Source organism: Lagenorhynchus albirostris, chromosome 20 (genome assembly GCF_949774975.1).
Source record: "Lagenorhynchus albirostris chromosome 20, mLagAlb1.1, whole genome shotgun sequence".
NCBI classification, from domain to species: Eukaryota; Metazoa; Chordata; class Mammalia; order Artiodactyla; family Delphinidae; genus Lagenorhynchus; species Lagenorhynchus albirostris.
In genome coordinates, this window is record NC_083114.1 from 12,870,548 (window position 1) to 12,884,856 (window position 14,309).

The 14,309-nt window shown below is 46.3% G+C and overlaps 1 protein-coding gene across 5 annotated transcripts in view; it reads left to right on the plus strand.

Moving 5' to 3' along the window:
• SMG6 (SMG6 nonsense mediated mRNA decay factor) overlaps positions 1 to 14,309 on the plus strand; it is a 237,989-nt gene that overhangs the window by 100,505 nt on the left and 123,175 nt on the right. For 4 of the 5 annotated variants that reach the window (XR_009537678.1, XM_060135024.1, XM_060135026.1 and 1 more), the window contains exon 12: positions 6,947 to 7,115. The exons of the other annotated variant lie outside the window; for it this stretch is intronic. Coding sequence is in view for 3 of the 4 variants with exons in the window: in XM_060135024.1 (XP_059991007.1) it covers positions 6,947 to 7,115 (169 nt within the window). In the remaining variant the exon portion in view is untranslated. The remainder of the gene's footprint in view (positions 1 to 6,946; positions 7,116 to 14,309) is intronic. 5 annotated transcript variants of the gene reach the window in all.

Here is a 14,309-nt window from a genome sequence, read left to right on the forward strand (position 1 = left end):
TTTTGAATTATGGTTTTCTCTGGGAATATGCCCAGTAGTGGGATTGCTGGGTCATATGGTAATTCTATTTTTAGTTCTTTTTTTTTTTGCGGTACGCGGGCCTCTCACCGCTGCGGCCTCTCCCGTTGCAGAGCACAAGCTCCGGACGCGCAGGCTCAGCGGCCATGGCTCACGGGCCCAGCCGCTCCGCGGCATGTGGGATCTTCCCGGACCGGGGCATGAACCTGCGTCCCCTGCATCGGCAGGCAGACTCTCAACCACCGCGCCACCAGGGAAGCCCTATTTTTAGTTTTTTAAGGAACCTCCATACTGTTCTCCATAGTGGCTGTATCAATTTACATTCCCACCAGCAATGCAAGAGGGTTCCCTTTTCTCCACACTCTCTCCAGCATTTGTTGTTTGTAGATTTTATGATGATGCCCATTCTAACTGGTGTGAGGTGATACCTCATTGTAGTTTTGATTTGCATTTCTGTAATAATTAGTGATGTTGAGCAGCTTTTCATGTGCTTCTTGGCCATCTGTATGTCTTCTTTGGAGAAATGTCTACTTAGGTCTTCTGCCCATTTTTTGATTGGGTTGTTTGTTTTCTTAATATTGAGCTGCATGAGCTGTTTATATATTTTGGAGATTAATCCTTTGTCCGTTGATTCGTTTGCAAATATTTTCTCCCATACTGAGTGTTGTCTTTTTGTCTTGTTTGTAGTTTCCTTTGCTTTGCAAAAGCTTTTAAGTTTCATTAGGTCCCATTTGTTTATTTTTGTTTTTATTTCCATTACTCTAGGAGGTGGATCAAAAAAGATCTTGCTGTGATTTATGTCCAAGAGTGTTCTTCCTGTGTTTTCCTCTAAGAAGAGTTTTATAGTGTCCGGTCTTACATTTAGGTCTCTAATCCATTTTGAGTTCATTTTTGTGTATGGTGTTAGGGAGTGTTCTAATTTCATTCTTTTACATGGAGCTGTCCAGTTTTCCCAGCACCACTTATTGAAGAAACGGTCTTTTCTCCACTGTATATCCTTGTCTCCTTTGTCATAGATTAGTTGACCATAGGTGCGTGGGTTTATCTCTGGGCTTTCTATCCTGTTCCATTGATCTATATTTCTGTTTTTGTGCCAGTACCATATTGTCTTGATTACTGTAGCTTTGTAGTATAGTCTGGAGTCAGGCAGTCTGATTCCTCCAGGTCCGTTTTTTTCCCTGAAGACTGCTTTGGCTATTTGGGGTCTTTTGTGTCTCCATACAAATTTTAAGATTTCTTGTTCTAGTTCTGTAAAAAATGCCACTGGTAGTGTGATAGGGATTGCATTGAATCTGTAGATTGCTTTGGGTAGCATAGTCATTTTCACAATATTGATTCTTAAAATCCAAGAACATGGTATATCTCTCCATCTGTTTGTATCATCTTTGATTTCTTTCATCAGTGTCTTATAGTTTTCTGAGTACAGGTCTTTTACCTCCTCAGGTAGGTTTATTCCTAGGTATTTTATTCTTTTTATTGCAATGGTGAATGGGATTGTTTCCTTAATTTCTCTTTCTGATCTTTCATTGTTGGTGTATAGGAATGCAGGAGATTTCTGTGCATTAATTTTATATCCTGCAACCTTACCAAATTCATCGATTAGCTCTAGTAGTTTTGTGGTGGCATCTTTAGGATTTTCTATGTATAGTATCATGTCATCTGCAAACAGTGACAGTTTCACTACTCTTTTCCAATTTGTATTCCTTTTATTTCTTTTTCCTCTCTGATTGCTGTGGCTAGGACTTCCAAAACTATGTTGAATAAGAGTGGTGAGAGTGGACATCCTTGTCTTGTTCCTGATCTTAGAGGAAATGCTTTCAGTTTTTCACCACAGAGGATGATGTTTGCTGTGGGTTTGTCGTATATGGCCTTTATTATGTTGAGGTAGGTTCCCTCTGTGCCCACCTTCTGGAGAGTTTTTATCATAAATGGGTATTGAATTTTGTCAAAAGCTTTTTCTACATCTATTGAGATGATCATATGGTTTTTATTCTTCAATTTGTTAATATGGTGTATCACACTGATTGTTTTGCATATATTGAAGAATCCTTGCATCCCTGGGATAAATCCCACTTGATCATGGTGTATGATCCTTTGAATGTGTTGTTGGATTCTGTTTGCTAGTATTTTGTTGAGGATTTTTGCACCTATATTCATCAGTGATCTGTAATTTTCTATTTTTATAGTATCTTTGTCTGGTTTTGGTATCAGGGTGATGGTGGCCTCGTACAATGAGTTTGGGAGTGTTCCTTGCTCTGCAATTTTTTGGAAGAGTTTGAGAAATATCTGTGTTAGCTCTTCTCTAAATGTTTGATGGAATTCACCTGTGAAGCCATCTAGTCCTGGACTTTTGTTTGTTGGAAGATTTTTAATCACAGTTTCAATTTCATTACTTGTGATTGGTCTGTTCATATTTTCTATTTCTTCCTGGTTCAGTCTTGGAACTTTATACTTTTCTAAGAATTTGTCCATTTCTTCCAGGTTGTCCATTTCACTGGCATAGCGTTGCTTGTAGTAGTCTCTTATGATGCTTTGTATTTCTGTGGTGTCTGTTGTAACTTCTCCTTTTTCATTTCTAATTTTATTGATTTGAGTCCTCTCCCTCTTTTTCTTGATGAGTGTGGCTGAAGGTTTGTCAATGTTGTTTATCTTCTCAAAGTACCAGCTTTTAGTTTTATTGATGTTTGCTATTGTTTTCTTTGTTTCTATTTCATTTATCTCTGTTCTGATCTTTATGATTTCTTTCCTTCTACTAACTTTGGGTTTTGTTTGTTCTTCTTTCTCCAGTTCCTTTAGATGTAAGGTTAGATGGTTCATTTGAGATTTTTCTTGTTTCTTGAGGTAGGCTTGTATTGGTATAAACTTCCCTCTTAGAACTGCTTTTGCTACATCCCATAGGTTTTGGATTGTCATGTTTTTGTTGTAATTTCTCTCTAGGTATTTTTTGATTTCCTCTGATTTTTTCAGTGATCTCTTGGTTATTTAGTAACGTATTGTTTAGCCTCAATGTGTTTGTGTGTTTTATGTTTTTTTCCCTGTAATTGATTTTTAACCTGATAGCATTGTGGTCGGAAAAGATACTTGATACGATTGCAGTTTTCTTAAATTTACCGAGGCTTGATTTATGACCCAAGATGTGATCTATCCTGGAGAATGTTCTGTGTGCACTTGAGAAGAAAGTGTAATCCGCTGTTTTTGGGTGGAATGTCCTATAAATATCTATTAAATCTATCTAGTTTATTGTGTCATTTAAAACTTGTGTTCCCTTATTAATTTTCTGTCTAGATGATCTGTCCATTGGTGTCAGTGAGGTGTTAAAGTCTCCCACTATTATTGTGTTAGTGTTGATTTCCTCTTTTATAGCTGTTAGCAGCTGCCGTATGTATTGAGGTGCTCCTGTGTTAGGTGCATGTATTTTTATAATTGTTATATCTTCTTCTTGGATTGATCCCTTGATCATTATGTAGTGTCCTTCTTGTCTCTTGTAACATTCTTTATTTTAAAGTCTATTTTATCTGATACGAGTCTTGCTACTTCAGCTTCCTTTTGATTTCCATTTGCACGGAATATCTTTTTCCATCCCCTCACTTTCAGTCTGTACATGTCCCTAGGTGTGAAGTGGGCCTCTTGTAGACAGCATATATATGGGTCTTGTTTTTGTGTCCATTCAGTGAGCCTGTGTCTTTCGGTTGGAGCATTTAATCCATTCACGTTTGAGGTAATTATCAATATGTATGTTCCTATTACCATTTTCTTAATTGTTATGCATTTGTTTTTGTAGGTCCTTTCCTTCTCTTGTGTTTCCCACTTAGAGAAGTTCCTTTAGCATTTGTTGTAGAGCTGGGTTGGTGGTGCTGAATTCTCTTAGCTTTTGCTTGTCTGTAAAGCTTTTGATTTCTCCATTGAATCTGAATGAGATCCTTGCCAGGTAGAGTAATCTTGGTTGTAGGTTCTTCCCTTTCATCATTTTAAATATATCATGCCACTCCCTTCTGGCTTGTAGAGTTTCTGCTGAGAAATCAGCTGTTAACCTTATGGGAGTTCCCTTGTGTGTTATTTGTTGTTTTTCCCTTGTTGCTTTCAGTAATTTTTCTTTGTCTTTATTTTTTGTCAATTTGATTACTATGTGTCTCGGCGTGTTTCTCCTTGGGTTTATCCTGCCTGGTACTCTGCGCTTCCTGGACTTGGGTGGCTATTTCCTTTCCCATGTTAGTGAAGTTTTCGACTATAATCTCTTCAAATATTTTCTTGGGTCCTTTCTCTCCCTCTTCTCCTTCTGGGACCCCTATAATGTGAATGTTGTTGCATTTAATGTTGTCCCAGAGGTCTCTTAGGCTGTCTTCATTTCTTTTCATTGTTTTTTCTTTATTCTGTTCTGTGGCAGTGAATTCCACCATTCTGTCTTCCAGGTCACTTATCCGTTCTTCTGCCTCAGTTATTCTGCTATTGATGCCTTCTGGTGTATTTTTCATTTCAGTTATTGTATTGTTCATCTCTGTTTGTTTGTTCTTTAATTCTTCTAGGTCTTCATTTCTTGCATCTTCTTGATCTTTGCCTCCATTCTTTTTCTGAGGTCCTGGATCATCTTCACTGTCATTATTCTTTTTCTGGAAGGTTGACTATCTCCACTTCATGTAGTTGTTTTTCTGGGGTTTTATCTTGTTCCTTCATCTGGTACATAGCCCTCTGCCTTTTCATCTTGTCTATCTTTCTATGAATGTGGTTTTCCACAGGCTGCAGGATTGTAGTTCTTGCTTCTGCTGTCTGCCCTCTGTTGGATGAGGCTATCTAAGAGGCTTGTGCAAGCTTCCTGATGGGGGGCACTGGTGGTGGGTAGAGCTGTCTGTTGCTCTGGTGGGCAGAGCTCAGTAAAACTTTAATCCGCTTGTCTGCTGATGGTTGGGGCTGGGTTCCCTCCCTGTTGGTTGTTTGGCCTGAGGCTACCCAGCACTGGAGCCTAACGGCTCTTTGGTGGGCTAATGGCGGACTCTGGGAGGGCTCAACCAAGGAGTACTTCCCAGAAGAACTTCAGCTGCCAGTGTCCTTGTCCCCACGGTGAGCCACCCCCCCACCCCCGCCTCTGCAGGAGATCCTCCAACACAGGCAGGTAGGTCTGGTTCAGTCTCCTATGGGGTCACTGCTCCTTCCCCTGGGTCCTGATGCGCACACTACTTTGTGTGTGCCCTCCAAGAGTGGAGTCTCTGTTTCCCCCAGTCCTGTTGAAGTCCTGCAATCACGTCCCGCTAGCCTTCAAAATCTCATTCTCTAGAATTCCTTCTCCTGTTGCCAGACCCCCAGGTTGGGAAGCCTGACGTGGGGCTCAGAACCTTCACTCCAGTGGGTGGACTTCTGTGGTATAAGTGTTCTCCAGTTTGTGAGTCACCCGCCCAGCCGTTATGGGATTTGATTTTATTGTGATTGTGCCCCTCCTACCATCTCATTTCGGCTTCTCCTTTGTCTTTGGATGTGGGGTATCTTTTTTGGTGAGTTCCAGTGTCTTCCTGTTGATGATTGTTCAGCAGTTAGTTGTGATTCCGGTGCTCTTGCCAGAGGGAGTGAGTGCACGTCCTTCTACTCTGCCGTCTTGAACCCCGCATCAGCTTTTGTGAATGCCTCTAGCCTCCGGGACTGCCTGTTTTTTGGAGGGATGGTAGGGGTAACTATTTGGAAACAATTTCAAATTTATAGAAGAGTTGCAAGAATAATACTAACAGCTCTCTTACACACCCTTCACCCAGATTCCCTAATTGATAACATTTTACCATATTTGCTTTAAGTTCTCTCTCTTTCCACACACACACCTATACCTAATGGTTATTGTTATTTATTTTTAAAATTTATTTATTTAATTTTATTTTTGGCTGTGTTGGATCTTTGTTGCTGTGCGTGGGCTTTCTCTAGTTGTGGCGAACGGGGGCTACTCTTTGTTGTGGTGCACGGGCTTCTTGTTGCAGAGCACGGGCTCTAGGTGTGTGGGCTTTAGTAGTTGCAGCATGCAGGCTCAGTAGTTGTGGCTCACGGGCTCTGGAGGGCTGGCTCAGTAGTTGTGGCACACGGGCTTAGTTGCTCCGCGGCATGTGGGATCTTCCCAGACCAGGGCTTGAACCCGTGTCCCCTGCATTGGCAGGTGGAATCTTAACCACTGTGCCACCAGGGAAGTCCCTGTTATTTTTTTTTTTTATGAACCATTTGATTGTAAATTACGGATATGGTAGCTTTTTCTCCCCAAATACTTGACTGTGTATTTCCTAGTCATGAGGACATTCTCTTATATCACAGTACTCTTATCACAGTCAGGAAGCCAGCATTGATACAGTACTATTATTGAATCTACAGGCCTTATTGAGTTTGTACCAGTTGTCCCAAAAAGAATTTGAAGAAAAAAGTTTCTTTCTGGTCTAGGATCCATTCCAAGATCCCACTTTGCATTTAGATGTCATGTCTCTTTAGTCTCCTGCAATCTGGAATGGTTTTTCTGTCTTCCTTTGTCCTTCATGGTCTTAACATTTTTGAAGTGTAGAGGAGATTTACTTTGTAGAACGCCCTAAAATTTGGGTTTCTCTGATACGTCCTCACCATCAAATTCAGGTCGTACAGTTTGGGCATGAACCCTGGTGCCATCTCAGGACTGTGCTGGAGGGAGGCTAAGAGTGGGTGGGGGCAGGGGCTGGAGGCCAGGGTAGCAGCTACAGCCAGGCCACAGGTGGAGCAGAGACAGCTGTCTGCAGGGCGGGCCCGGTGCCCTGGTTCTCTCTGTCCTGCTTTGCGGAATCCTCTCAGTTGCTGGCACTTGCTCTTCGCCTCTGGGCCCAGCTCTCCTGTGGACTTGGCCTCCGTTCCCTGAGAGCTTGCTGCTGACCCAGTGCCCCAGGCCTCACTCGGGGGCCGCAGCAGGCCTAGGCCCAGTTCTCACCCTTTGCCTCTGCAGCTCAGCTGTCCTCTCCTGAGGAGGAGGAGGATCAAGATGACATCAAGGTGTCTTCCTTCGTCCCCGACCTGAAGGAACTGCTCCCCAGTGTGAAAGTCTGGTCGGACTGGATGCTCGGCTATCCAGACACCTGGAATCCTCCGCCCACATCCCTGGATCTGCCCTCACAGTGAGTCAGCCTTGCCCACCCGTGTGCCCACAGCCCCCATCCCGCAGCCTGCTTGTGTCTGTCTTCCCTCTTCATTTGAACTTGGGGTTTCCCCTTCCCTGACGCCCTCCTCGTCCTCTGACGTATTGGGTTGTTTTTGCCTGTTCTCCAGCCTGTTGCTCCTCCTCTCAGTCTCTCTTTCTCTCACACCATAGCTTGCTCTGTTTCGTTCCTTCCCCTTGATCTTGCTAATTTTTACTGCGAACTGTTCATACTCACCGTCTCGGCAGCTGCCTGCTGAGTCTGGGTGGGTGTCAGTCAGTGTGTGTGAGAGACTTTGTTTCTTTCTCTCCCTTTTAGTCTATCTCTGTGCATCTCTCAGGCTCTTGCTGCTTCTCGTGCTGTCCTGCGCACTGTCTCCTTGCCTTCCTCTCACGACGTTGTAGTATGTGGGGAATGGTGAGAGCATGCACCCCTCTCTCCCACTCACTTCTTCCCTGTCCCCGCAGCACATCACGCCCCCTCTCCCTGTCTCTTTGTGTTGATGTGGGATGTGTTGGTCTGGGGAGTATGTGTGTCTGCTGGGTGTTTCTCTGTAGATCTTTTTGTTTGTCCATATGACATGTGGTAAAATATATATATGTGGCAAAGTTTGCCATCTTAACCATTTTTAAGCATACAGTCAGTGGCATGGTACATTCACGTTGCTGTGCAGCCAGGTAGGGCTATTTCTTGTGTTTGTAGCGATGTGTGAGTTGTAGATCTGCGTGTGCCTGTTTGGGTCTGGTTGTCTATGTGTGTCTGGTTGTTTGTGTCTGAGTGTGAGTGTGAGTGTGAGTGTGAGTGTGAGTGTGTGTGTGTGTGTGTGTGTGTGTGTGTGTGTGTGTGTGTGTCCGTGTGTCCGTCCGTCCCCGGGGATTTGTCTATCGAAGGCTCTTTTTTTTTTTTTTGCGGTATGCGGGCCTCTCACTGCTGTGGCCTCTCCCGTTGTGGAGCACAGGCTCCGGACGCGCAGGCTCAGCGGCCATGGCTCACGGGCCCAGCCGCTCTGCGGCATGTGGGATCTTCCCAGACCGGGGCACGAACCCGTGTCCCCTGCATCGGCAGGCGGACTCTCAACCACTGCGCCACCAGGGAAGCCCTATCGAAGGCTCTTTTGATGTGCCTTTCCATGTCTGTCTATGTATGTGGGTCCATGTGCTGTGTCCATATCTGTGTCTGCGTCTCTGTCTATCCTGGTGTGTGGATCTCTTTACAGGGTTCCTGTGTCCCCGTGAGGAATCTCTTTCACTGTGTGTCTGTCTCCATGTCTGTGTGTTCATATATATGTCTATGATTCTTGGGCCATGTCAGTCCGTGTCTGCTTCGGTCCTGTCCATGTCTCTCTGCGTGTGGCTGTGTCCTGTGGGAGTGTTTGTATATGTTCCTGAATGTCTGTGCCCAGGACTGCCTGTGTCCTTGTCCATATTTGTCTGTGAGTATGTCTCTGTGTGTCAGTCTAGGTCTCTCTGTTGGGGGCAGGGGATTTCTGTATATGTGGATACAGGGGCTGCCTCGCCTGTGTCTCCCTGCCTGCCTCTGCCTGTCCCTCCTGCCTGTCTCAGCTTGTCTTGGCTTGTCCCTGCCTGCCTCTTTGCTTGACTCTTTTTGTCTCTCTCTGCTGTCTGTGTATCTGTTTCAGGGGTCAGCAAGCTATGGCCCATGAACTCAGAATGGTTTACATTTTTAAATGGTTGAAAAAATAAAATAAAAAGAGTAAGACTTCATGACTTGTGAAAAGTGTATGGAAGTCCCGTTTCAGTGTCCGTGAAGTTGTGCTGGAACCCAGCCGTGCTTGTTTGTTTACACTTGTCTATGGCTGCTTTCACACTGCAGCAGTGGAGGTGAGTAGTTGTGACAGAGGCCGTGTGGTCTGCAGAGCCAGAACTGTTTACTCTCTATCCCATTATAGAAAAAGTTTGCCAGCTCCTCATCTATATCCACGTTCCTATGTGTCTTGTTCTTCTGTACGTTAGGGTCACTGTGTGTGTGTTTGTGTTTGCGTAAGAGTGTCCCAATGTGTGTGCACATAGGTGCCTGTTTCTGGTCAACTCTGTTGACCGTCCATTTCTCTCCCTCCCTCTCCCTTACTCTTTCTCTCTTCCTATCTGTCTCTCCCTTGGTGTTTCTGTCTCTCTTTCTCTCTGTTTAACTTTTCCTTCTCCCTTTCTCCCCTCCCTCCATTCCTCCCTCCCCCATCTGCTGTATTGTCTCTGGCAGGTGTAGTGCACTCAGGGTTCCTTCAGGCTCTGTGTTGGGTGTATATATGTGTCTTTGGGAACAAGCATCCACACCCAGCATCTCATCATTCTTCTCCAGTGCTCTTCCCTGGGAGGGGGAAAATACTGGACGTTGGAGGATGGATACCTAGGATGGTGCCAGTGGCATTTCTAGGGAGTGGGGAGGGGTGTTTCTCTGGGCTGGGGACCAGCCATGTGAGTCTCCCAGACTCATGGGTGACCCACAGAGGGAAGACTGCAGCAGAGATTTCTGGCCAGCAGTTAGACCCTTCTGTGTGGACTATATAGTCTGACTCTTTCCTGCATTTCCTTCGTCCCATTTCTTCCTTGCTCCTCACCCCAGGAAGCACCCCTTGACCATTAAGCCTGCCCTCCCCAGGCAGCTCTAGCTCTGTACCCATGTGAGTGATGCTCACAGCATCAAACAAATCTTTGCAGCTTTCCTGTGAATGCTTCTAGGTTTCAAAATGCACTCCAGGCTGAGGCCGCGTGAGCCAGGGTTGAGCTTGAGCTGGGGAGCTGTGGACACACAAAGGAACAGACCAGTCTGCTGGCTAGGGGGCAGCTGTTTGCCAGCAGTGTTCACTGAAGAGTTAACATGTACAGCCTCAAAGTTTTCAGACCCTTAATCTAAGATGCCGACTAGGCAATTTGCAGTTTTGGAAAGAAACTGACAAGGAAGGGCTCTGCTCTCCAAGTATCTGAAGCCACTGCTTCTGAGCATGTGCAGGGGTCACGGAGTGTTCCTCCCTTCCTCTCGGGGGGTGGGGAGGCAGACCATCTGTCCCTGGAGCTTGGGCCTTCTGGGTCACCCCACCTCACAACCTTAGATATGGTCCACCCAGCCCCTGTTTGCCCATATCCTGGCCATCAGGCCTGCTAACTCTCTTCTGCGACCTGTCTCCCTTTATCCCTCCTCCCTCTCCTGCTCCCTTTGGCTTTTGTTTGGCTGAGGAAATGGAAACCTCACACAGGAAGTGCTGGGCTTCATTTGCTTGAGGTGCTGAATCTGTTTTCTCTGTGGATGCTGGAGCAAATGGCCCATTGCCGGCTCATGCGAGCTGCTGCCCATCTTTGGGCAAGGGCTCAATCTGCAGCTGGGCACGTGGTCCAAGTTACATCCATCCCCAGCTGGGCTTCACCTCCAAGGCTACAGAAAGGCAGAGGGGGTTGGGACACTCGAATCAAATTTGCTTAGTCTTTTCAGACTTTTCGGCACAAGGATAGCAAATCTGACCAAATGATATGTTGAATCTGATTGCTTAGTAAACAAGTTCCTGTAGCTGTAACTTACTTTTTGATGAGTCCAGTTTAGGCTAGAGAAGTCAGCGTGGTAGAAAATGGAGTCCCCTCCTGCACTGCCTCCCTTTGCAATCAGGATCAGCGGCTGGTTGTCTCTGGAATGCAAGTTTAAGTATAAAGGGGGGGCTCTGCCATCCTGGGGCCTGACCACAAGGCATGGTGGTTTGAGGGCTGGTGCCACTGTTGGACAGAACAGACCTGGTCTGACCACCACTGAGGGTCATCCCACCTCATAGCCTTCAGATCCAAGCAGTGGAAACTGGAATAAGAATTTACCTCCCTTCTTTCTAGTTTCTCACGTAACTGCCTAACACTCACCGAGTGAATGCTGTGGTTGAGAGATTGGCAAGGTACGGTAGGTGGTTCTTCTGTAGGTTTCAAAGTGACATCTTATACCCACTGATCTTCCATACTGTGGAGCCTTTTCTTTTAAGGCCATAGGGAATAACATACTCCAGACAGTTCTGTAGATGTCAGAACAGTCATCCCTCTGACACTCTTAAGGTTCTTGTGCTGCTCTTCATTTTGGAGGGTTTAGGAATGCTCTCAAGAGAGTAGGAAGGAAATGGCTTCCACTTAACGCCTCTCCTTTGCATGTTTTCATTGGTCTTCGCCTGCATTTGTTCTCTGCAAAGACAGATTCCTCACTGATCCTATGATAAGGTGACCAGATAGCCTACATTGTAGTTGGCTTCTCCTCCAGAAATTCCCTACTCCCAAATTGTCTCCTTGACACATTTGGACCCTTGTTTAATCTTGCTCCCATCATTCTCTTTCTGTCTTTCATTGTGTTACCATCTCTCCTTGCACAGTTAGTCATTTCGAAGCACCTCCACTTTTTCAGGGGAATTCTAAAGCGCATCAGTAGTCTCCTTGGTTCTCTCCCCTTTGCCTGTATTCCTCTTCTTTCTGGTCAAGTTTACTTTTCCTGGGCAGTAGCCACTTAGGCACATATGGACCACTTAGAATGATGATGACAGAACTTCACTGACACTGCAGAGTGACAAGGGCAGGATTTCAGGGCTGTTTGTGCCTTCCCACAGCAGTGGCACTTAGTAGGTGTGTGTGCTGGAGTCAGCACGGAAGTACGTTGACTTCCCATTTGTATCTGTCAGGAGTCGTAATAGGATGGCTTTATATCCCAGGAGATTTTGGTGCAGAGGATTGTAGCAGGGTGTGGAAAGGTGCCTTGAGCCACTGTAAAAGGCAGTGTAGAGTGCTTTGGTCTGGTTAGAACAGACCACAGTGTTTGGAGGGGCCGTGTACTTATGGGGGTGGGGGTGGAGTGGGGAGCACAGTTTCTGTGCCAGGCCTCTTGTTAGAGGGGAGGGGCAGCTACTCCCCGCTTTACCAAGTGAGCATGAGGCAAGCTGTGAATGTCAGGTGGTGGAGAGGAGCAGAGCAACAGGCTTCCACGAGCCTAAGCATAGCCCCCTTGCACCCCAGGACCTTTGGCAAGGCTGGGGCAGTGGGACAACCTACCTCATTGCATAGTCTCTGCTGAAGCCAAATCTTCCCTCATCTTGATCTCTAGTTCTCAGTAAGTGAAAGAGTCAGGGGACTTTGAGAACATCCAAACCTAGCCCAGCTGTGGCAGTTGGTTTATTGCTTTCAGCTGGTACTTGAACCCAGGTCCTGGTCTTGGAGGCTTTCCCAGGTTTAATCCCCAGAGCTTTCTCTGCAGCTGTATGACACTGCGCTGACCCCGAATGAGGATAGGAAAATAGAACCGGTGCCAAGCCAGAGTCTCTTTTTCATTTGGAGTCTGGCTGTCTGCCCATGACCAGGGTTACATAATGGGAAACATAGCTGGGGCTCTGGAGAGCCCGCGTTTCACCAGGCTGCCCAGACCTTCGCATTCTGATGCTATATATCTTCCTAATTGTAGCTCGGATGCATTTATCACACTGTTGGATTGGAGCACTGTTAAAAAAAAAAAAACTCCAGAAATTCCTGGACTTGCTGCTTTTCCATGGCTTGTCTTGTATAGTCTACAGAGCATGCTGGAAAGGGCTCGTAGGGAGCCCTCTGAGGTGCCGTCACACAGGGAGACATGGGGATATGGAGGGAGGATGCAGTAAGCTCATTTCCGCAGGGAGCCTACACGTGTTGACCCTGTAGACGAGACAGAAATTCTTGAGTTAAAAAGCAGCTCATTCACTCGCCCTCATAGGGCAGTTCTGAAATAAGAACTAATCCCAAGTCTAATCGGCACCCCTTCAAGGACGCTTAATACGTCTTCCCAGAAGGGCATTTTGGGAGGTCACTAAGTAATAGTCCATCAGCACTTCCCTGAAGGAAGTGGTGGTGACTGTGGGAAGCCCCTTTGCTACCCTGGCTCCCCACCCAGTCTCCCTGGCTCCGGGTTGGGGCGTCAGCACTATAGCCTGGCACCAGGGGGTTCCTCTTCCTCCAAGTGCTGAGTGTGGGGCACACGTGATCTCTCCCACGGCAGGAGCCGCTGTCCCCTCCCCACTCCTCCCACAGGACTTCTTGTGAGAGGAAGGGGTGTTGGCCCAAGGCTCCAGTCTGACCCCAGCAGGGTACAGCCGCTGACCCCAGGGAGAGTACTTTCCAGCTCTGGGCTGAGGTTATTTGGGTCCAGTGTGTGCTAAACTAAGAAGACGTGTTGGAGTGGTTACAGCTAAAAATTTAGAGAGGCAGGAACCGTGAGAATCCGCACCAGGGAGGCTGCCGAGGGCTCCACTCATGCCGTGGCGATGTCAAGGTCCCCTGGGGGCTGCTCTTTCCCAAACACACAGTGCTGATGGGTTTAACACACCACAGTGATGCGACAGAGGCTATACATCTGAGTGTAGCTTGGGAGAACTGAAGTCAAATAGGCACTGACCTAGAGAGAGGTTGAGGGAGGCACAGTTAGAGGTACTTGAGAAATCCTGGAATAAGGTTACCGCGACCTGTTGTTGGCCATAGGGCTCCAGCTGCACTGCTTAGAACATGAAGTTTGTGTTCTTCGAGTAGTGCAGGGTGACTGAGCTGCAGATTGATTTTGCCCTATTGGGCAGAATTAACTTAGGTTGGGCACTCTTCCAAGGGCCCAAGTTGACTTGTTTGTATAAATTAGGAAGGCAGAAAGGATCTTCTTTAACTGAGTCTTGTATTTTTTAGCCGTCACCTAATAAGCAGCTATTATTCTTGGAGGATGGTATCTTGCTGCCCATGTCTTAACTCCTAGAATAGTGATCCCTGATAACTTTGTCTCCGGTTTATATCATGGTGGCATCTGGAAAATACACTGTATTTCCTAAATCTCAGAGGGAGCTGCATAGTTCTCCTCCTACCCTCCCCCAGTCTCTACCCCATTCTGTTGAGCTGCCTAGCCCCGATACCAGAACCAGATCCTCGGCCTACTGAGAACAGAGTTGGCATGACATCCTGGCTTTCCAAGGAGCTTACTAAGCTATTTCAAACCCAGGTACTATTCTTTTGACTCTACCAGACTTGTTGGATTCAGGTCCATTTCTGTTATTACCTGCTCACTTCCTGCAGTTTTGTCCAGTTGGGTGGGAAGTCCTCCAGGGCAGCAGTGGTCTCATGTTGGCCATTGAACCCCACGTGAAGAGTTGTGGGCTATAATATGATGGTCCATAGGCAAACAGGTTTTAAAAAGAGG